General features: G+C 46.7%; 1 protein-coding gene across 1 annotated transcript in view; it reads right to left on the bottom strand.

The window, feature by feature from the left end:
• The window catches only part of SRRM4 (serine/arginine repetitive matrix 4), a 160,844-nt gene extending 144,447 nt beyond the window's left edge, over positions 1-16,397 (bottom strand). The window contains exon 1 of the mRNA XM_037817282.1: positions 15,932-16,397. Coding sequence (XP_037673210.1) covers positions 15,932-16,062 — 131 coding nt within the window. The 5' untranslated portion in view covers positions 16,063-16,397. The remainder of the gene's footprint in view (positions 1-15,931) is intronic.
• Positions 16,398-23,987: the final 7,590 nt, after the last annotated feature.

Raw genomic sequence — 23,987 nt, 5'->3', positions numbered from 1 at the left:
TGAAAGAAAAACAACACCTGTTCCATCTACCTTATTGTACTAGAGTACAGCTCAAAGAGCACGCATACATACAGGATATTTGGAAACCGTGAAACACTATATAGATGCAAATTATTAATTAATAAGTTGGTTGGTTAATTGACAAGGAGGTAGTACAGCATGGAGTTGAAGAGCACGGGCTCTGAAATCAGATGGGACTGGGTTTGATGTCTTCTCTGAGGCTTGGTTTCCTCATCTGTGAATTGGAAATAAGAATATTCCCTCTCTCATAGGGTATGATAAGGTTTAAATAAGTTAGGACATACAAAATGCTCAGTGTAAGTTCTGACATCATGCTGTTATTCTTGTTATAAATAGCTCTATTAGTCTTTGTATTCTCATCTACAAAATGGATAAAAAGAATTCCAACCATCTCCCAGTGGTATCATAATTTGAAACTCTTTAAAAATCCTTACGCCAACTCTGCAGATAATATAAATCACCCCAAACTGAACACAGGCTAAAATGTGGCGGGAGAGGATTAGGCTTCCCGGAGTCATCTCCCTCTGCTGCCTTCCTCTTTCTGCCAGTGCTTTCAGTGCCTCGGGAAGGATGAAGCTGGAATCCTCCCTGCTCCGAGTTCCAGAGCCCCAGCAGCACATCCGGTGCCTGCAGTCTTCCAGAACCCGGCTGGCAGACACAGAGCCAGAAATAGCTCCTTCAACGCACCTCACCCGCCTCAGCTCCCTGACTTGCCTGGGGAGAGCACAGAATGTGTCTGCTTCGCTTGGCATCTCTGGAGTCAGCAGTGGGCAGGCTGGTCCTTTCTGGTGGAACCCACAGAAGTGGACCCCTCAGCCCCCTCCGTACAGGATAAGGGATGTTCCTGCCCCCCATTCACCCAGGTTGTCTCTGTATTGTCTTCTCCAAATCCCACCCAGTAGCCAACTCCTCTAGCATTCATTGACTCCACAAATCTTGATTGCACACCTGGCTTATGCCATGCACTGGACTAACGTCTCCCATTGGACAAATGAACAAATCTCTTTCTTCTCTATGCCATGCCTCCCAGGCATCTAGCATGGTACCTGTTTGTGGTTCTAAATAAATGTGTATTGGGCATCAGTGGTGCCCAGCTCTGTGCTAGTTGCTGGAAGAGCAGAGACAAACAAGACATAGGCCTCTGGCCAAATATATACCATTCACACCCTAATTAACAGGTTCTGGGACTGCTCCTCTATTGACATTTCTATTCATCAACCTAATGGTTAATATATTTAACAGTAATTATCAGAGCTAGTGAGTCTAGTTAGCCACTGACTAGCTTCTTTTAGCCTTGGGCAAGTGACTTCACCTTTCTGAGGCTCTGCTTTCTCATTTGCAAAATGCAGGTTGTAATGTCTACTTAACAGGGACTGCGATGAACATTAATTGACAAAATCAATGTCAAGAGCATGGTGCCAACAGCATAGTAAGTGGTCAGTGGTTGTACTTGATCTCATCCTACCAATAGCCATAACATCCCCTCCCTAGCAATGATAAATACACAGCATGCATACTACCGCCTCCCTTTCCTGCACCAATGACAGACATTATCAATCGATCAAAGTACTCTTTGCTACTGATCCCAGATGTAGCCTCAAAATCCATCTCCATAGATTGCTCCAGGTAACCACTACTAACTGAAGTTGTTGACTCTATGAAACTTTTTTACCCCCTTTCCTTACCTACTCAGTTGCAAGGTTCTGTAGCTTTGATAACCCTCCAGGGAATGCCCATTTCCTCTTTGTATTTTTCCTTAGGCATTGAGTTTAACTTCCCCAGAGATAGAGCTATATGCTCTTTAGGAACAGATACATGCAGATGGTACCTATTAAGTGCCAGTACTGATTGACTGATTATTTCAATTAATATTCATGTGTCTCTAACCCACAACTTGGCTCCCATTCTGTTGACTTGATGAATGATCTTGGACAATTTTGATAATTTCTTTTCTCACAGGTAGTATGTCTGTTATGACATGGTGTTTAAAATCCTGGCTATTGGAGGCTTACATGCTTGGGCTTGAATCCTGGATCCACTTTCTGTGTTATCTTGGGGAAGTCACATAACCCCTCAATACTTCAGCTTCCTCTCCTAGAAATGGAGATAGTAGTAGACCCCATCTCATAAGGTTGAGGGGCTTAAAGGTGACATTGCCTGTGCAATGGGATATTTTGTGGTATTGATCTATGTACTTTTTTCCCTCCCTGTACTTTCTGCTTCTCTCTCTTTTTTTTTTTTTTCTTACCATTTAAGCAGTTTGTGGGTTCTATCCTCATTGCCTCAGGGAAGCATGTGTTAGGGCTGAAAACAGGGAAAGAATGAGAATGATTTTAGCTTTTGCTTCTTGGAAAAATTAAAGCCCTTAGGGGAAGAGGATTTATGGATATAGGAAAGAGTCTTGAAGAAACACAAAGCAAGAAGGATTTCCCCAGAGTGGAGAGAGATTGCTTCTGGGCTCAGGAGAGGGGGGACCAGAAAAGTGCTACATGAGCAGGGATGATGGATCTCTCCATGGTAATATGTGTGGAGTGACAGCCACTTGCCAGAGCTCTGCCAAGCTGGGCAACCTTGGGAAAGAAAAACAACCTCTCTGGGCTTTACAATAAAAGACTGTTTCTGCCCACCCGACAAGTGAGTGCAAGGAAGTGTACATGGCTGCCAAACCCTGGTGCTTAATAAATGTTTATCCCCCTTGTGCTGGTTTGAAGCTGTTGTGTACCCCAGAAAAATACCATGTTTTTTTTTTAATCCATTACTGTGGGTGAGACCTTTGATTAGATTATTTCCATGAAGTGTGGCCCTGTCCATTCAAGGTGAGTCTTAATTAGCTCACTGGAGTCCTTAAGAAAGCTCAGGAGCCAACATGACCCAGATGCTTGGAGATGCAGACAAACACAATTGGAGATGCAGACAGAAAGATGCTTGGAGATGCTAAGCTAAGAGATGAAGCCCAGAGTTTGCCCCAGAGAAGCTAAGAGAGGAGCCCCAGATGCTTAGAGAGAAACACCTGGGAGAACAAGCAAGGCTGCACAGGAACTGAGAGAGAGAAGCTAAGAGAGACAGAAGCCCAGAGACATTTTAGAGAAAGCTATTTTGAAACAAGAACCCGGGAGCAAAGTACCAACAGACGCCAGCCACATGCCTTCCCAGATGACAGAGGTATTCTGGATGCCATCAGCCTTTCTTCAGTGAAGGTATCCTCTTGTTGATGCCTTAGTTTGGACACTTTTCTGGGCTAAGAACTGTAAATCTGTAACCTAATAAATCCCCTTTATGAAAGCCAATCCATTTCTGGTATTTTGCATAATGGCAGGTTTAGCAAACTAGAACACCCACCCAATTAAGGTGGGTCTTAATCCTTTACTGGAGTCCTTTATGAGAGGATAAAGGAAGAAAAAGCTGAGAGAGCTCAAAGACAGAACAACCCAGAAAAGTTTGGAGAGAACTTAGAGAAAAGCCCTGGAGATATTAAGAGAGGAACCACAGAAGCTCAGAGAAGAGGCCACTAGAACCAGGAGCTAAAAGCAAAGAAACCTGAGGGTCAAGGGCCAGCAGACACCGGCCATGTGCCTTGCTATCTGTCAGAGGAACCCCAGATGCCCACAGCCTGGCTTCAGAGTCCAGGTATCAGCTGGTTGATGCCTTATTTGGGACATTTTCATGGCCTAGAACTGTAAATTTTAAGTTTATAAATCCCCATTGTAAAAGCCAATCCATTTCTGGTACATTGCATTCCAGCAGCTTTAGCAAACCAACCCCACCACCCATCCCCCTTCTCAACACTCAGTTCCACTCACGGCCTTCTGGGGTTACCATCTTTGAATTTGGCTCTGGCCAAGAACACATATGGTTAACTACTAATATCTCATCTCCTTGTCTTGGAGGGTTAGTGCTCTTCATGGATGTCAATATGGTTCGACAACCTTTTTGCTGGGAAGGGCACTTCTTGCATGGGAGGCCCTTCCCAGCTGGCTGCTTCTCCCTCTGAGTGATTGCCCAGCGGAGATGGGAGAGGACCATCAACATTCTGCCAACACCTCACCGGACCTATGAAGTCAGGCTCCCCTCTCTACCCAAGCCCAGTCTTGGGGTGAGCTTCCACTGAAGTGATCCCCTAGAGACAGGAGAGCAGGAGAACAGCTAGGCCTCACCAGTGACATTTGAGTTCCACGCCTTGCCTTTGGGGAAGAAAAAGCATTGGGTGGGAGAGAATCACAGGCTTTAGAAGCAAGCACATCTGGGCTCTAAATCCCAACTCTGACCCTTACAAGACAATAACCTTGGCCAAGATGCTTGAACTCTTTGAAGCTCACTTCTATCATCTATAAAATTTTGAAGACACTGTTATTTATTGATTGACTTTGGATGAGAAATCCATGAAATCAAGTCTATAAACTATCCTAGATAGAGCTTAGTCCGTACTTGGGAGATGTCTAAGATTGCATGGCATTGCTGCTAACTTGTATAACTTGAGTAAAGTCACTTTACCCTTGTCTCAATTTCCTTTTCTGACAATATTAACTCCTTCCCTGCCTGGTGATAGCTAGTTATTTATAGACGTATTGTTCCAAGTAGGATGTAAGCAACGAGGTCAGAGAAGACTTTTATCAATACTATGCTTTGTATGTACTAGAAGCTCAAAGCTGCAAGAAGGCAAGGGCTAACCCTTCAAAGGGAGATGGGAATTCCCAATTAAAACAAAAGGGATCATGACAATTGCTATGATTCTTTAGGAATGAATACATGTGATCATTTAAATCTCTATACTAAAAGCCTCAGAGAAGAAAACCAAGCCTAAGATGCCTGAATCCTTTGGGACCACAGTGTTTTGGAAAGAACTAAGATCTGGGGAACCAAGTTCAGCCAGGTTTCATGCCTGTTATCTTAGAAAAGAAATTATCTGAGCTATTTTTGTCATTTGTCAGAACCCATGAGTTCTGAGATTTAGAGTTTTAAGGTCCATGGTCAAGGGTATAATCCCAGGGTCTTTTCAAGCCCCACCCACTACCAAGATGGTCCCCCTTTTATACATGAGTCTGAATGGTCAATGGCAATCATTTCAAACACTCAGTCCTACCAGGAAAAAGCAACCTCCCAAGTTAGGGATTTTTGTCCTTAAGTTACAGATGAGGGCACTGAGGCTCAGGACAGTGAAGTGAGCTGCCCAAGGTCACTCAGCCAGTAGGTGGTGGAGGGGAATGAAAACCCAGGCACATCAGCTACAGAACCAGAACTCCTGGCAGGCAACACCTCTCCCTTGGCTTGTGGGGCAGTTAACCATGTGCTTGGTAGGTGGGAGTCACTGCCATCATTGAGGTTAGAAGGTGGAGGTGGGGGGATATAGAGCACCAACACTTTCCAGGGAGAGAGGAAAATAGGCTCTTTGGGAGCAGAGTAGAGGAGGTAAATATCAGGGTGCCCTGGATGGCATCTTGCCTTCGCCACGAAGTGGGAGTCCTACAGCAGCACGTCCAATCTGAGTTCCCCTGGAAATATCAAAAGCCTCTTGGAGAGCTTAGATCACGGTCTTAAGCTCCTGCATTCAAACCATCACGAGGGGGCAGTTTGGGAGTTGATTTGTTAAAGGGACTTAAGTGCTATAGATCTGGGGTGGAAGAGCCAGTATTCTGGGAGTGCGGATAGGGTGGGGCCAGTGGATGGTGATCATATTAGCTCCTTTTTTTCCCTCTTCCCTAGACTGCACAGGTGCTCTCCAATGAACTCCTTGCCCATGGCATTCATTGACTGTAAGATCCTGGGCAAGTCACTTAACTACTCCAGGCTGGAGTCCTTCTGTAAAATGCAGAGTCAGAGAGGGTGGGACTAGAATACTCTAGGGGCCATCTCTAAGTCTCCTAGTTGCCAAGATGACCTTTCGGTTGTGGGTGGACATAACCAGGACTCCCCATGGAAGGAAGGTTTCCTGATGCAAATCCCTCCCCTTGCAGTTTGTAGTCTGTATCCTCTCAATCAGGGCACCCACAGTGAGGAGGTGCAATGGGGTTTCTTCCTAAGGCTCCTGAGCTCTGGGTATCCTGTCATTTTGGGGATGGGGTGCACTCCATCCCTCAACCCCCTGCATGACCATAAAATAGGATGTCACTCTATGAGACTGCACACAGGAAAAAATACAGCACACACTCGAGTGGTTGGAAAGGACACAATGTCATACGGTGTGGGGAATGACCAGAGATGGTGACCCCATCCTCCCCTCCCGATGGACCCATGCTCAGTGCACAAACCGTTGGTGGCCAAGAGAGATCTTGCCGCACAACGGGGTAAGGGTCCTGGACTTGGAGTCAAGAGACCCAGGGTTTATTCTTGACCTTGTGCCTTGACTTCTTGTAAAATGGGCATGAAAGTGGTAGCCTCTGCACAGGATTGTGGTAGGATCCAATGAGCTCAACAGTCAATGCATTACAACAACAATGATTATAATATACCATTATCTCATGGTGTGACTGGGCAAATCACTTCACATCTCTCAATCTCATTCGTCCCCATTTGTAAAATGGGAATATACCCTGCCTCCTTCCCAAGGACCTCCAAGCAGTGTGGTGTTTTGGGACTTGCTGTCACGTGGCTCATATTCCAGCCATGGCTCTGGCATTAACCCTTTCTGCCCTTCTATACCTCAGTCTCCCCAAATGTCTACTGAAGAGGCTGAATTTGATGGCCAAGGAGCCCTCTGGCCATCCATCCTATGACTGCAGACTCAATGTCACAGTGAGGTGAGGACGGTTTATAACGAGCTGGCTGTTGGAAGGTGTTATTATGGTGGGGACCTCTCATTTTCCCTGCATCAGTGTCCAGACACCTACCTCCAGGAGCAGGCTGGGCCCCAGAATCACCTGCCCCTGAACACAGAAGGGAGTCTGGGCAGAGAGGCAAGCCAAACAAAAGCCTTTTATCAGCTGGAAGCTCTGAAAGCTGAGCCCAGGAATAGCCGGAGCTGCTCACCTGCTCTGCTCGGCACAGGCTGGTACAGATGGACATCCCCTCAGGAGCCCCGGACCAGGCTGTGGGCAGCATATGCCACAGGAGACCCTTGTGGGGCAGGATGTCTTGTCTCGTGGTGTGGGGAGAGGCAGGAGGGAGCGGGTATCTGGTCACCTGAGGGCAGCAGGGAAGCCCAAACAGGAAGCACGATGCTGGGAAACACCACTTGGCTGAACCCAGAGCTCACTCCAGACTGACTCCAATTGGCTCCACACCTGGGGAAAATCCCTCTCTCCCTTTCTGGGCTCAGTCTCCACATTTGTAAAGTGAGGAGCTGGATTAGATTGGGGGCTCCAAAGTTTGTCAATCTCAAACCTTATTTCATAAAAAATTTTGAGAATGAAACCCAATACGTGTGTATTTACTTATAAATTACATCCACACACTATTGTCCTAATATGTTATGCCTAGAATAAAACACATCCCTCATCCCTTCCCCACCTCGACATGTAAAATGCAGACATTGGATGATCTCAGGTGCTTTCAGCCCTAAATTTCTGAAGCTGTACCTCTTTAGGTCTCCGGGTCTCCTCACCAGTACAATGAACTTAAGCCTGTATTGCCCTCATTAATTATGCATTCCACAAATATTTAAAGATGACCAACCACAGACCACTGTGCTAGACGCTGGGGATATAGCAAGGAACGAGATAGACACAGTCCCTGCCCTCCGTGGTCCAAATGGTTCTCCCACGAATCAAAGGGAATAATGTTGCTGCTTTAGTGAGTCTAACAGGCTGAAAACTGGCAGTTCCAGATGGTTTATACAATTGCTTATGAAAAAGATTAGCTGAGGGGAAAGTGCTGTGTGCATGCATTCAACCAACATTTGTTCGGTCCCTTCGTGTATCAGGTGAAAGAGGTACAAGCGTGAGCACATGAACCCGATCCCCATCCTCCTGCCGCCTACAGTCGATGAGGCGGGGGAGGCTTGAATCATTAGTGACCTCACAAACCAGTATAAAATGACAAATGTGCTGAGTACCAAGAGGAGGGACTGCAGGGATAGGGAAGTCGGTGATGGGGGATGTGACCTGTCAGGAGCACCCTGGAAGGGTTCCCTGGGGAAGAGGCTCCTGAGCTGAGATCTGAATGTGGAGGAGTAGATGAGGCCCTGGGGAGAGGGAGTACTTTCCTGCAGCATGTGCAAAGGCCCCGAGGCAGCAAGGAGTGTGGAAAATTTCAGTAGCTAAGAGGAGCTGGGTGCAGCTGAGCAGAGAGTGAGAGGCAGCATTGTAGAAATGATTGTGGGGAGGTGGGCAGCAGCTAGACTGGGCCTGGACTACGCTCCAGCAGGGGGTCAGTTCTGTATTCTAAAAACAGTGGGAAAGCTATGGAGGGTGCAGGATGGGGTTGGGGGACAGGATTTACATGATCTGACTGCTTTCCAAAGAGGTTCTTTTGGCTGGATTGGGAGTATAGCTGTGAGTGGCAAGGTTGAGGAAGACAGTGTGCTGCGAGTGGCGTGGTTGGGATATGAACAGTGGTCATCCCCTAAGCTGACTGGACCAGTCTGTAGAGAACAAGAGGAGCAAAACAAAACAAAAACACCTGCAACCTTAACAAGAGGAGCAAAACAAAGCAAAAACAACTGCAATCCAGACCGCAATGTCAAGAAGTATGTCAGGTAGAAAAGAACATACTTGCAGCTGTGCAGACCAGGTTTCAGATGCTGGTTCTGTCACTTACACGCTGCGGGATCTTGGACACACCTCCCCTCCTGGCCTAAGTGCCCTCATCTGCAAAATGCATCGCTCAAGAGCTCTGGGTTGTCATCCCGATTCTGATTTACCAGCCATGTGTCCTTGAGCAGGTCACGTCTACTCTCTGAGCCTCAGTTGCCTCATCTGTAAAACAGGGTTTTTAAAAATGCCTCTCTCCTTGACTTATCATGAGCATGGAGTTAGGTTTCAGATGTAACATGAGTAGCTCAGGGCTGGACGTGTAATAACTTCAGGAGCTCGGTACACATTCCCACTGTGACTGAGGAGGTGCACACACCATGAGTACATACACATCAGTTCTGCAGGAGTGGTAACTGCCTTGTAACACTCCAGCTCACTTGCCTAAGCTTAACTTTTAATGATGCCAGGGAACAGTGATCTGCTGGTGCTTCTGCTCGGCGACGCTGTCAGCGGGATGGAAGCCCTGGGAATCCAGCAACTAGAGGATTCTTCTGATGAGAAACATTTGCGTCTGGAGGATCTTAATATTTGTTTTGAACAGACATGTGTAGACGTGAATTACTTAATGAGTGTTTTAGGGTTCAGCATTGTTCCTGTATTCGGTTTGGCTTTGTCTCTCGATGACATCTTAATTCGGTGTTTTATTTCACGAAGCTCCGCACACAGGCTGTGGCATATGGGAGCTCCCTCAGCAAAATCTCAAATGGGGAGAGAGAGAGAGAGAGAGAGAGAGAGAGAGAGAGAGAGAGAGAAAGAGAAGAGAGAAGAGAGAGTGCAGAATATAGCCTCAAGAGCACACAGTGTAGGGGGGTTCCTGGGGGTGAAGGGTGAAGGTTTGCATGCATGGATGTGAGAGATAGACCAACCTCTTGCTGCTGTGGAAACAAGATTTGCCACTGCTGTTTGGAAGTCTAAGCACTGTCTTTCTCAATTTCCTAATCTGATTGATCACAATCAGAGAGATTGTAAATTTCATGCTTGTCCATAACACACAGGGAGGCCCAAGCCAAGTTCAGATGCTATTCAAAGTCATCCCTGACCGCATCAGGGCCCGGGGAGAGGAGCTGAGAGCCGACTTGAGCCAGAGCTGGACGACGAAACATGAGAAACCTGATGCCCAGCGGAGTCTGCATCCCGGAGCCAAAGGCAGGGGAGTTGGGAATTCTATATACTGTGGGCGGTTCCCTTCCACAGCCCCCCTTCTTTAGCACTGACTGTGATCTCCCACCAGGAAACGGCCCCTCCACAGAGTTTCACCTGCTTTCCCTCCTAGGAGAAGAAAGACCTTTCTTGAGACCCTACTGGGGACAAGGGCTCTATTTATTCTGATGATTCCTTGCATTTGTAGGTAAAACTGATGAAATAGAATCATCCCCATTGTGCAAATTGGGTAACTGTGTGACTATAAGCAAGGGACTCCCTGACTCAGTGAGGGTCTCCGCCTCCTCTGTTTTTTCACACTCCCCTTTATAAAATTTCTACCTCTGTGCTCACGTCATGTACACTTGTGTTTGTGTCTACCTTCGCTGCTAAACTCCGAGGCTGCTGAAAAGAGAGACTGCATCTCATTCATCTTCCTCTCCCTAAGGGGCCCAGCATGTAGTAATAATAAAAAGTATAATTTATTATTAATAGGACGAGCTAACGTTGACGGAGCCCTTTCCGTGTGCCAAAGAGCACTTTCCATGAATTAGTTCGTTCAGTCCTCACAACAGCTCTAGTTGGTGGCTGCTATTAATAGCCCATTTTATAGATGAGAAAACCGAGACTCAGAAGGTCAAATCGCTTGCAAACACCGCACAGCCAGTAAGCGTTCACAAAAGGGAAAGGGAAACATTTCTTTTGATTACTATGCATGGGGGGAAGGGGTACTGTTTGTCGGATTTTCTAAACAGCTCTATAGATCCCGAGGCCCCATAGTGAATGATCACACTCAAGAATGAACAGAGCACATTGGGATGGGCAAGGCCTAGGACCCCCAGCAACCCTGAGACTCTGTGGTGGGGGGCATGGCCCCCTCCTCTCTCTGCATGTCATCAGGTTGCCCATGTCATAATAACAGGAACACCTGCTCCTGAAGGGTTTGCTCTTTGCAGATATCGGGCTCTGCTCTTTGTACAATTAATCCTTCTTACTCGCTGCTTCCACACCACAAGGTGAGGATTCTACAGATGGAAAGCATAGCACAGAGTCGTGAAGTGACTTGCAGTTCCCACCACTAGGAAGCAGCATGACAGGATACGAGACTGGGTGCACTGACCTCGGAGCCCAACTCTTAACCATTACACTCTGCTACCTCCAGCTCAGAAATAATCTCTCACACCTTGGAGAAGGACTTAGGAACAAGCAATTAAAAAACACTGGCTTTGATAAGCCCCTGCCAATCCTTCCACTTCACAGAAAGGTAAAACCAGCCACTCTGAAAGAAAGGATATTTTTAAACATTTATCACATCCCTGTGACATGCTTGAACCATTCCTGAAGCAGAGGGCACATTGGCCAGGCTTCTTTTCTCATTATGTGAGCTAAGTTTTTAGGGATTTCCCCTTTTGATGGCCTGGCGTGGGGGTGGAAATAACGGAGACTCCTGGACCCAGAAGGCAGTTTCAGGTGGCAGTTAACTCAATGCCAGCTCAAACGGTTACCTTCCCAGCCAACAGATGTCTATATCCAGCGAGCTTCATTCTCACCCTAGCAAGAGTCAATTCCATTTGCAGAGTGTCTCTCTCTTGGGTTGCACTGATCAGAATCCCCAGTGGGTCAAGATTGGGGGTGGTGCTAAGAAAGAGCTAATCTGTGCTGGTTTTGGACCAGTTAATACATCCAAAGTTCATTGAACACCTGCCACACTGGTTCTCTAAGGTGCCACATGTGCCAAATGAACCCAGCAGAGTGTCAGCAATGAGCTCCCACCGACCCTTGTACCCCATTCAACAAATCTCACCTTTCAGAAAGAGAAAGGCTTGACCCAAACAATAACACCCCCTTCCCAAGAAGAAACGCTCATTCATCTCCAGGCAAGCATTCTCCAGGACCCTGCATATACTGGATCCTAACCACAGGCTGTCAGGAAATCACCTCCCAACAGCCCCTCGCCCTGCTCCCGAGGATGGAGTCAGCACAAATGTGCTAACTGATCTCTTGGCAGGAAGGGGAGTCTTGAAGTAAATGATTCAAAGGCATTTTCCCCTGCCATCCAATCTGGCCATCTTTCCCTTTATGTGGTAAAATCTCCAACAGTTTGGAATTTATGATCCTTTGGACAGGGACTGGGCTGAAATCTGCTTCTGGACTATTCTGCATGGAAAGGATTTTCAAAGAAAATTAGTAACTTGCCAAATGAGTTACAAAGGGAATGCTTATTCTATTTAAGGGGCCCACTTTTCTAGCCCTTTACAAACACTCATATATTCACAATTGATATGCTAATTTCAAATGATTTTTACATGTTCGTTAAGTCTTCAGCTGCTATTCCTCTATATCGTTATTGTGGTTGAGCTGGCCTCAAACACTAGGTTTTCACTTGGTGAGGAAACTTCGGAAGTACAAACTTTTGTGGACCAAGCAATTAACAAAGAGAATGAAGTTAATCACTACACTTGTTTGGTGGGGACACTTCAAGTGTCCTGCTGATTTATACCAGCTCCCTTCCAGCTGACAGAGCATGAGGTTAGCCTATGGAGAACTTATATCCTGATTTGTCTGGGATAGTCCCTGTTAGGTCTTCGGTCCTAGAATAATTACTAACAGCAACCCCTTTCACTCTCAACTGTGTTTTGGTCCAGACCAAAAATTACTTAGTGATTCTAGGTTCGATGGAACCAAGGAATTCAAATTGTGACTTTCAAAGAGCTTGAACTCTCTCAAGACTGGGTACCTGTGCAAACCAAAAGAATGCTCCATAAGGATGTCCTATTAGTCGATTCTGAAGCCAGATGACACTTCACTACCACCACTCCCAAAAGACAGCTCGCAAAGCAGCCAACCTTCACTCAGGGAGAGGAGCTGTGCAAACAAATCCCGCCCTCCAGCTCCCTTCACCTCATGTCTCCTAATTCCACCTTGGTATAGTTAGTTGCCTGTCTGGAGTTGAAATCCTACATTTTTTACCTTCAGCATTATATGGTGGGGGAGAAATGGGGAGCCACAGAGAACACAGTATTGGAAGGAATTGTTGATTTCCTTCTGGCCACCATAAGCTCTAAGCTATTGGCTTTATTAGAGCCAACGTTTATTAAACATTTGCCACATGCCACATGCTGTGCAGAGTACTTACCTGACTCAACTCTCACACCCCATCATCTGGGGTGGCTACTATTATTATTATTACTATTTTGAAAGACAACGAAACAGGCTCAGCAAGGTTAAGCCACTTGTTCAAGACACTCAGGAGTAAAGCAGAGACCCATGTTTCTCTGACACTCAAGGCTGAGCTCTTAACCACTATGATATACTGCCTCCCACTCTGCTATACTGTTCTGACATTTGAGTCAGACATCTGCTTGCAATTTGATACATTATAAAGCTATTGCCTCATCAAGTATGCCTCATGGAGGGGCGGAAGGGGAGGGGGGACTCGGGGAGGTTTTGCTTGGAGTGCAGTTGTGTGATGTATGCATATTGCTGCGAAATCAACAAATTGAATGAATGCTTCCATCCGAAAGTATGTTTCCGTCCTTGTACTAAATTATCTTTGGAGATAGACTTAAACTATCCTGGAGAAGTTCATTCAGGAGGTGGCCCTCATTTATAAACACATATTAAGAGTGTAACCAACAGACTGGCTGGTGGTTCAGCCGTCCCTCCCCCATCTCCCTGCAGACAGCTACTTGGGCAGATCTGCTGACTGTGAGCTGGGCTTGACTCATGGAACTAAACAACATTTCTGATGTGGCCGAGCCCCACATTGCCTCTAGAGGAAGCAAGTGGGACCCAGCTGATGCTATATGCCAGCATCTCCATCCTTTTCCCTCCTAAGAGCTCTGCTTTAGAAACAGCATTTTCACTCTTAATGTAAGCAGAACATTAGAAAGGAGATCGAAATTGACCATCAGTGGATGTGGCTAGCTTGGGTGAGAATGGGGTTGATTCTGGTTTTCTCTAACCAGTCTGTTAAAAGGCAACCCAAACCCAGTCTTTCCTGAGGACTTTGAAACAAATGCTCCCTGCTCATCTCCACACCTACACTAGGAGTAAAAGCTGTAAAACTAGACTCTATTTTACAGAAACCATGCCTTGACACAGAAGTATTGTAGAGGACCCCTCCAGCCTGACATAAATCAGAGGCTTGTGGCCCAGGCTCTTAATCAAGGCTGGTTTCCAGGAGGAAGGAGAGCCAGGATATTAAAAAACACCAAGAGTGAGGTGGTACCTGTGGGTTGGGAAAAGGTGGCTATCGTGAGGGTCTTGGATTCAGTTGGGATTTTCACAAAGCTACAGAAGGCATGAGGGTTGAGAGACCTTGTGGACAATTCAAAATCTGAACAAGAAGAGGGCATGAAAGTAACCAACTAACAGGAAAAGGATGAACATACCAAGCAAAGTGGACATCAGACATGTTTTTTAGAATTAAAACGCCACCAGGAATCTGATCTCTTCTCCCTACACCGCTGAAACAGGTGGAAGACTCTAAACCAAATGCCACACTTCCAATTTCCAGTGAAATTTCCTCTCGAGTCCCTTCTACAAGGGCATTTTCTTTGGCCAATGCAGCACCTGATTTGCCAACAGAATGTGCACTCCAAAGGTGGAACGGGTGGCAGAAACCCAGGAAGACAAAGCCACTGACGTCAAAACTCTCTACAAAGAAACTCACTCCGAGCAGAGAAACGTCAGCTTTTGATAGCATTTGTTGTTATTGTTCCCCTTCTCCAGCTTGTGTCCGTGGCTGTCCCCTCCCTCCTGTCTGCAAATACTGGCTGCTGCTGCTGCTGCTTTCAGCCTACTACACCCTGCTGGCCCAGCATGTCTCCAGTCCATCCATTCCCAACACAGGGCACCCATTTTTCCAGAGACCAGTATGAGCCAAGTCTCTTGTCAAACCATGAAGGGAAAAGTTCTCCAGTCTGGGTTTGATTTTTTAGCTATGATCCCCCATCATTCCTCCACCTCATGCCCACTGGAAAGTTCAGATTCAGTTGTGCCAGAACAGGCATTCTGTCTGAAGCACTTTTCAAGACATGCTTTCCATCTACTCCCTAATGCAGGCTGCCAGGATTAATAAATCCCTTAAGTGGTCCTCCCAGTCCACTTCTTTCTTTTTCTCCCACCGAACCACTCATCCAACACCAGCAAAAGATGAGTTTTCATACTGCCTTGATTTTCCCTGACAGAGGGCACAGCCTTTTTCCTTTCATTCTCAAACTCCTCTAAATTGAATGATTTATGAAAAGAATTAGATTTTCTCTGTCTTGGACTACCTCCATTTTTTCCTTACCTCTTCTTCTTTCTGCCCCACATCCTGTTCTCCCTCTTTCTGCCTTTCTTGATTTTTTCCCCTTATTCTGCCCACCTCACAACATTTCCACCACCATCACTGAGTTCAAAGCAATCAGAGCCTTTTGAAAAAAAAAAATCAAACAGAACTCTTCCGAGACCATCTTCATGGTTTGGAAGTCTCCTTCCTGACTCTTGAGCTCAGAATCCTGGGTTTCGGTGCTGGAGAGGAGAGAATTCAGCAGCAGAAGCCAGAAAGGTGTGGAGGAGGGAGCTGTTTTGGGTGTATTTGAGGGAACAGCATATGGGCTTCTGTCAAAATGTTCAGAGCTCGCTAGTTTCTGAGCTGAGTATAGATATGTGCTGCTGTCTCTGAACACTGCTTGAGCTGGTTAAACCCTCATCTTCCCTTCTTATACAACACGCCCAACCACAGGAAACCCACCATTCTTTCGGCCTCCCCCCTCCTGCCCTCTGAGCCCTGTGATACCAAGAAAAGTTTCTCAGAGTCAGTCACCCTAAAAAAAGTCACCACCCACCCTAAGAAAGCAAAAACGGAGCTGCCAGTACATCAAGGACCCCTCCCCACAAAGCACCCCGTCCATTCTTGCTAGCTTCCACCCCATACAAGCAATTAGTTCTCATGTTCCAGCAGGAGACACCGAGTAGTGACAGGCACAGGCAGGTGCCATGGCCCAGCCCCCTGTACCCACCCCTCAGGGCTCTGGGGCACAGGCCAGGAAAAGGGGGATCACCAGGGGCTCCCCTTTGGGGAAGGAGGTCGCTACCTTGGCAGAGGCTTGCGGGCCGTGATACTGGCGACAATGATGCTCTCGGGACGCGGGGTGGCCACCGCTCTGAAGGTTCCTCGCCAGAACTTCTCAAAAAGCTGCTTCTCACCTTGCTGAACGCTCGCCATGGCCAACCCAAAGAGGCCGGGACGCGGGCGCTGTCCGAAGTGCTGAAACGTGGATTCCAAACGGGGGCGCACCCAGCTACCGGCTCAGTCCGTGTGAAGCCCAGGGGGGTGGGGTGGGAGAGATTGGGGTTTGAGGCGGGGGATGGGGCGCCCCAGCCCGAGCAGGCAGCGGAGAAAGAAGGCTTGTGCACCGGCTGTTTTCAGACCTTCTGGGTTGGCTCTGGGCTGCGCTCTGAGCTTGCTGAGCCCGAGCGCCCCAGGGAGGAAGGGAAGGGCTGGCTTTCCAGACAGCGCCCGGAGAGAAGAGGCGACCGGGACGTCTGTGTGTGCGTGCGCGTGTGAGCTCCGGCGCGCCCGGGTTTTGTCTCTCGCACAATGTGACGTTGGAAGAGGAGGCTGGTCGCGCGAGCTGCACTTTCCTCCCCGCCCTTCTCCGTCTTTCCTCCTCCTCCCCCAACCCCCTCCTCCCGCTCAGCCTCCTGCCTCCATCTGCATAACAAAAGCCCGCAGGTCTTGGGAGGAGAAAGGGCGGGGCATGCGCCTGTCACCAGGGCCCCGCGGCCACAGAGTTGCAGAGCTGACGGCTGAGACGCAATCCTGGCACCCAGAACTGAAGCAGGCAGGAGATTCTGCTTCTCTCTTCCCCGACTATCGCGCCCCTCTTCCCCAGCTTTTCTTGCTTGCCTTCGGGGCCCGGCCACCTCCCTTCTCAACCTCTTCACCAAGTCTTGTAGAGGATCTTCCATTAAGCGGGACGCAAAAAACTTAACACATCCTCCCAAATCAATCACTTCCCCCCTCACTTCTGGCAGGGACTGCCTACACCGGCAAAGGAGGGTCCCCTGCGTCCTTCCGTGTGCCCGGGGGCCGGGAGATTGCCGCCACCCAGAAAGTGCAGTTTGATGGACAATCCCTCCCCAATTCAGCTTCTCGCCATCTGCCGAGCCGCGCCCCCCGCCCGCAGAGGGCCGCAGCGTTACATCTGTCCACGCGGCGCTGCAAGGGACATCGCTTTTGTGCCTTGCAGCCAGCCTGCCCAACGTCCCTGCTGCCAGCCCGTCCAAAGGAAAGACGACAGCTGCCCCCGCCCCCCCAACCATCCCAGGCACTCTTGGGAACTTGGCTGCAGGCACTTTCTTAACACAGCTTCTCCGGGGAACAGAGTCCGTTTTAGAAAAGAAAGCGTTTACTTGGAGTGTTTTGGGGGGTGGGGTTGGGTGGGGGGAATCTGAAGATTACATAGGGAGTTATTTTTCAGTCTCTTCTCCCTATCTTCTACCCCTTCCCAGTTTAATCCAAATCCCAGCAACTGGAGGTTTAGAAACATAAACCTCTGAGCACCTCGGTCAGAATTTCTCGTTTCCTCCCAGGGTTTTTGTGAAGAAAGGCAAGAGTTGCTGGACGCTTCAGCCCATCCCTCCCTTGGAGCCCTTTCATCCCAGCAGAGTTGCAGGGGTCCCCCCCATCCCCCCTCCACCCCCACCAAGGCTGTGAACTCCTGGAAGGAGGCTTCCCTGAGTCTTAAAAGCCTGCCGGGACCTGGCACCATGTTCTGGCCATAGCAGGAATAAGCCCCTGCTTCTTGCTGATGCTGATGGCAATGGGGACCCAAAGGACCAGGCCACCAACGTGAACTTGAGAAATTCCCTGAAAGGGAACAGGAAAGGGAATGGGAGAAAGAGGAGGAGGAAGCAGAAAGAACAAGATGAGGGGTGGGGTGGGGGGGAAGGTTGAAAGAACCCTGGAGTAAGGGTGCAGAAGGGGATACCTTTGGATATGTGTGTATTTGGAATTTCATGTGCCTTAGGAATTTCAGGGCCTTAGAGTGCTGCCTGCTCTGCAGTGACCCCTTCTGGTCAACAGCTAGAGATGCATCTCCTGGCTTAGGTGGGAAGCGTCTGGAGGTGGGAGAGGACTAGCGAGTTTAGAGGTGGAAGAAAGTGGAGGCCAGCTCCCCACCCCCTCACACCCTGCCCCGGCCAAAGATGCCCATTGCTTGATCACTTTCAAGCCCTATTTCCCACCCTGAAGTTGAAGTCATTTTAAATATTCTTGAAAGCTGGCTCCTTTAGTAGGTTGGGGAATTTAAAATCATCCTTAGGATTTGAACTGAATCATTAATCAGTGGGATCATGCCCCATGAGATCAACCAACATCTCCAAGCTGTGTTCTTAAATTCCTAGAATGCTGGTAAAGCTCCATTCCATGACACTGCCTCTCTTGAACCCCATGGCAGCAGGTGAGGTGGGAGAGGAAGCTACTCTTACCTAAGTGACGTGCCCAAGGTGACACCAAGGACAAAAAGGAGGCTGTTAAGAAAAGTTCTGTTCTTGTTTGGGGGGTCCTTAGGATCTTAAACATACCAGGGTAGAACAGGAAAAGCCAGTGGACACCAACGAGCCACATACTTAGAAGCACGTGGTGTTGAAGCATCTAAATAGGGGTCTCAGGTAATGAGTCTGCCATTGGAGCCAGACTGCCTGGATTCAAGTTCCAGCTCTACCATTTCCCAGCTTCGTGGTCTTGGAGGAGTGACTACTTCTGCATGCTTCTGTTTCTTCACTGGTAACATAGAGATTCTATAAAGGTTAAAGATCCTATGTTTAAAGGGACCAGCTGTGAGGGTTAAAGAAATTAATGCACGTCCAGGTCACTGAACAGTTGGATGACCTTGAACTAGTTACTAATCCCTAACTCAGTTTCCCCATCTGTAAAATGGATACTTTAATGGACACTTCCTGGAGTTGTGTTGAGGACTGACTGAAACATTTCCTGAAAAGGACTTAGCACAGTGTCCAGTTCACAGTGAGTGTCTATTAAGTGGTAGCTATTATTATTGATGCTGTTGCGATCATCACTGGTTAATACCTTAAGTTAGGCCGTGTTCAGTTAAGTAATCATTCTTTGATGCCTAATCTTGGTCAGGTACAGTCCTGGGCATGGAGGATCCAAAGATGAGCAAGACATGGTCCCTTCCCTAAAGGAGCTCACAGACTAATTTACCTTCTGGGTTTTCATCACCTAATATTTGTCCTCTTTCTACCCTAACAAAATTACTTTAGGTCTGGCTTCCCCAATATGCCCCAAACTCCAGTTCCTTCATCACTTTATCAAAATATAACCATCTTATGTCTTGTTTCATCAGGGGATTGCTCTCTGGTTTTCCCGGTGCAAGCCAGCTCACACCACAAACTGAGACCTATCAACAGGCTGGTCAGTGAATGTACATATGTGGCACAATTACTGCTTCTCCTCTGTACAATGCTGATGGCAGACATCACTAATCCACCACAGCACTCTTTCTGGGATAGAGCCTCGGAATCCTTCTCAACACCACCTTCTAGACAGCCACTGCTAATGGACTGGAGCTGACATTTCAGATAAAATCAATTTGCCATCCATGTCTCTTTTACCTAATTGCTATTGCTCTTTCATTTTAATAAAGGGAGACACAGGATTTTCAAATTGAGGTACTCGATTGAGGTACTCTGTGGATGCTAAAGAGATTCTTATGCATCCTTCCCCTGACCCAAAGAGGCAGTATCTCCAACTCAGGGAAACAGCTACCGCTTCTACTGAGGCAGCTCAAATCCCACCTCAATGACCTCACTGTGTTACCTTCTGTAAACCCCTTCATCTCTCTGTGTCCAGGACTCCTCTGAGTACAATGGGACAAATCCTTATCCACTAGCATCAAGAGATATCCAGGGAACTCGACAGTCTGTACCCATGTTCAAAAGTCCAGTGAACACTGTAAGATTCAAGTAATTATTGAGATAATAGAAATAAGATGAGACCAATTCACCTGTCTTTGTGCCTTTAAACAGGATGGAGTTAAGCAATTCAAATTAGAAGATTCTGTATCTCTAATAAAAATAAAAATATTTTATTTTTATTCGATAAAAATAATGATTGCACTATCCGGGGTTTATCAATCCTGACTTCTTGGAAGTTCTACCTTGTGAATAATCTGAATCCCACTTTCTGCCATTTACTGTCCATTCCTTTTCTAGAACATAGACACAGGCTGCTTCAAATGCCCTTGGACTGACATGGACAAAACCAGAATCCTCCTTTCCTGGTTGCACAGTTCCCATGATTCTATGACAAATACATTCATTGCTGTCTCAGGTAATAACTGTAGTTACCAAGTATAGGTTACTATGTTCTATGTTTTATTCACCACATATGCTGAACCTTTGATAAACACCATTTCATTTAATCCTTGCAACAACTCTATGAGAAAGGAACTATTCTTGGTTGAATGTTACTGATTGGGAAACTGAGACTCAGAGGGATAGAGCCACTTGCACAGAGCTGCAGTTTGCAAGTCGTGGAGCCTGGTTTCAAACTCAGATCTGTCTTACTCTAAAGTCCATGCTCTTAACTCGATGGCACACTGACTTCCAGCAACAGAATAAGAAAAGTGCACCATCAGGTGAGTGTGTTTGTTAAACAGTCTGCATATCTACAAAGGACGCTGCTTTCAGAGTCTGCAGGAGTGGCAAAAACTGCTTGCCTTGTACTCCCTGGTATGGGAACTCTGGTATTTTGTAGATAGTTGGCAGGACAGGATATGAATCTCCAAGGCTATTATATTGATTTTATTGTAGGATATAAAGCTGAAGAATGTCCGGGCTGTGCAGGAAGCTGCCCCAAATCAAGTCTTGAATAAAGGGGCCATCCTTCCCTAGAAAACTGTACCACCCACCTAATGGCCTTCCAGCTCCTAGCATTTGACTTCGGCCCAGCCTTCCTCCAGACTCCCTCTGCATCATTTTCTCCTGAACTTTGGGAATGCTCATAATTTTCTCCTGTTGAAAACCCTTTACTGACTCCCCCAAACTGGTAGGAAAAGTGTCAAACTCCTTTATGTCACCCGCAAAGCTCTCATGATCAGGCCCCTGTCTTCTCTGTCCCCTCTGTCTCCGAATTTGAACTTCACCCTCCACCCATTCCAAATTGCCCATAATTCACTCCTGTGTACTCCATACTTTTCCATGACTCTCCAAATCACTGAAAACTGTCACCTCTCTGTCCATCTGAGAAACTCCTATTCATCCCTCAAAACTCTATTACATCATGTCGGAAGTCTTATTTGATCCACCCCTATCCTTCTAGACCCACAATAAAAACTTCCCTTTCTTGGGCCTCCTCTGAAAATTGTTATTTGTTATTGTTTCAGCATCAATAAAGATAATAATGCAATCAATTGAAATATAAACATGAAAATTCATGAGTTCATCATAAGGATAAAAAATACTCAGTAGTACATTAGAAGAATGCTAGAAAACCACCTCATTATTTCAGAGATTCAGAGAAGTCTAGACACCCTGCCCTGTCCACCCTATGCCCTCCCTCCCTATAGGTAATTAAAAATATATATATATATAGTTTATCCTTCTATTAAAAAAATATATATTTCTCATTCAAAATTATTCCAGTTGTAAAAAGTACATATGGTAAGAGCCCAGTAGACAAGGATGCTACACTGTATGACCCCTCTGGGTGTAACAGCCTGACATTGCCTTTGCCAAGACTAGAAAGGGACAGAGCTGGCATTTGACTCAACAAATGTGTAACACAGCTGCTTTATGTATAAGTCACAAGCATTTGGCATAAACATGCTGTGGCCATCTCATCTACTGTACTGAGTTGGTGTAATATTTAAATGTGGTCGCACAAATCCACGTTCTTACAAACCGGAAGGTAGAAAGAGAACTTGCCTAAGAGAATCCAGTTTTGCATCTGAAAGCATCCTTCTACCTTATTTATTCGTGTGTGTGTGTGTGTGCATGAGAGTGTGATGTGTGTGCGTGTGTGTAGATATATATCACTTCAAGTGCCTTTTGCTTTTAAAGATAGGCTGCAGCTTCTGAATGTGGCTTGCTTTTTCTTGTCTGTTACTTCTTTTCTATTGACCGGAATACAGAATTCTCTCCTGGAAGGCTTTGAAGCAGAAGACAAAGGCAACTGACCTTTGGCTTGAGGAAAAAAACAAGAGGACAAGAAAGAGAAAAACCAAGGCTGTCCATACACCCTCGAAGAAAGCAGAACTGGAGGCAGGAGAGCCAGAAAAAAAATCAGGCATCTTTGGCAGCCAGAGGCATTGGGGAAAGCTCTCTCCAGCTGGACCCTCCCTTCTTTGCCCCCAGATTGGATGTTGCAGAAATAATTAGCAAACAAATCGATAGTCGGTGTTGTGATGTGACCACGGTAGTTAATGCATCATTTTTCTCCTGGAAACTTAGTTTGCCTTACAAGGCAAGTGAGATTTTATGCAAGCTACTGACAACCCCGTGAGCCCAGAATAACTTCTGGAGCATTTCATCTTTCCTCTTTGTACAAGCGCTTTGTATACATTTTCACATTCAATTCTCACAGTGGCTCTTTGAAGCAAGCTCTGTAAGAAGTGAAGGGACTTGTCTGAGGTCAGCATGTCTAGGACAAATCTTTTTGGGGGATGGTGCTTAAAATAGATGTGACATAGAATTTTGTTATTAGGAAAGTGATAAATGCTATTTTTAAAAATCCCTCTCAACTAGACTTAATGGAAAATTCCCTAGGTTTATTATTCAGGAATTTGAGCAACAAATTCATGACTCTTAAATCTTAAACTCCTTCAAGGAGGACTTTAAATGAGGCTGGGATATGCACTGAGGGCTTACAGGCCCAGGATTCCTGATTCTCACTGAATTTGGGTAACTCTCACGCCTAACTCTGGGCCTCAGTCTTTTCATCTAAGAAATGAAGGTGTTGGACTCTTGGAGGTTTCAAACTGGTCCCCCACAGGATGAATCTGACCTGTGGATATTTGCTTAACATCCACAATGTATTTAGAAATAGAGAACTTGAATGACTACAGGTTAGACAGAGGCTCCTGGTTTTGCCACAGACCCCACCGCTCCTAATTGCATCTCTTCAGCTCCCTTCGTGCTTACAGGTTTCTTCCCTGGACCTTGTTGGCATTTGTGTTTGCAACTCCTGAGCTTGAGAATCTCTAAGGCCCCTCCCTCGGGGTGACACGCTATAGTTTCTCTGTTTTTCTTCCCTTATAGTTTTCATGAAAATAATTATAATAATAACAGAAATTAGCATGTGTCAACCGAGACCTACCTTGCATTGGGCTGAGGACTTCATATGCATCACCTCATTCCATCCTCATAACACCAAAGGAGACACCTACTATCGAGATCACCTCTTGCATATGAGGAAGCTGAAGCTCAGAGAGATGACGCATCGCACCCAAGGTCACACAGGTGAAAAGTAGAAAAGCTGGGATTTAGATCCAGGTCTGTCTGAGCCCAAGGCTCACACTCTTAACCAGGAGTGATAGCAAAAAGACTTAACTAAGATGGCATGGAGCTGACCAGTCAGATGGATGCTGGGCATAGGTCAGCGGAGGTTCCAGAGAAATGGCTGTAGTGGCCGCTCAGCACAGAGGGTGGGCACTGGAGGGGGATCAGAGAAGCTGCGATGCACTGAGTGGAATGGAAGCATTTTGGTTTTAAATGCCCAGTGAGACTGTAACCGTGCTCTCTGGCTGAGTGGCTCACCTGCTCTTAACACTCCACTTATTTGCCTCATGCTGGGTCAGAAGTACTTGAACCACCTTTAGAACCTGTGATTGAGCAAACACAAAGAACATGGTGCTTTTGCAGGTGATTCTAATGGTTGGCAAGCTCTCCTAAGAGATGGGGAGGGGGAGTGACTCGAAACTAAGATCCCGGACTCCCTGCTTTCAGAAACTTATAAATAAGGAAGAGGTGAGGGATGGACCCTGAAAGACAAGTTCATCACCCCTAACTCTGGGGGTTTCCACAGGAGTCGAATGAGGCCAGAGTTAATATTAAGTAGACAACTTAATATCATTCTGGCCCCAAACCATGGAGAGTGTGGCTGACTCCTGGAAAGTAATTCGGATC

The sequence above is a fragment of the Choloepus didactylus genome, chromosome 23, assembly GCF_015220235.1.
Source record: "Choloepus didactylus isolate mChoDid1 chromosome 23, mChoDid1.pri, whole genome shotgun sequence".
Classification (NCBI taxonomy): Eukaryota; Metazoa; Chordata; class Mammalia; order Pilosa; family Megalonychidae; genus Choloepus; species Choloepus didactylus.
Note: the sequence above shows the minus strand (reverse complement) of the source record. Positions and strands in the feature narration are given on the sequence as shown.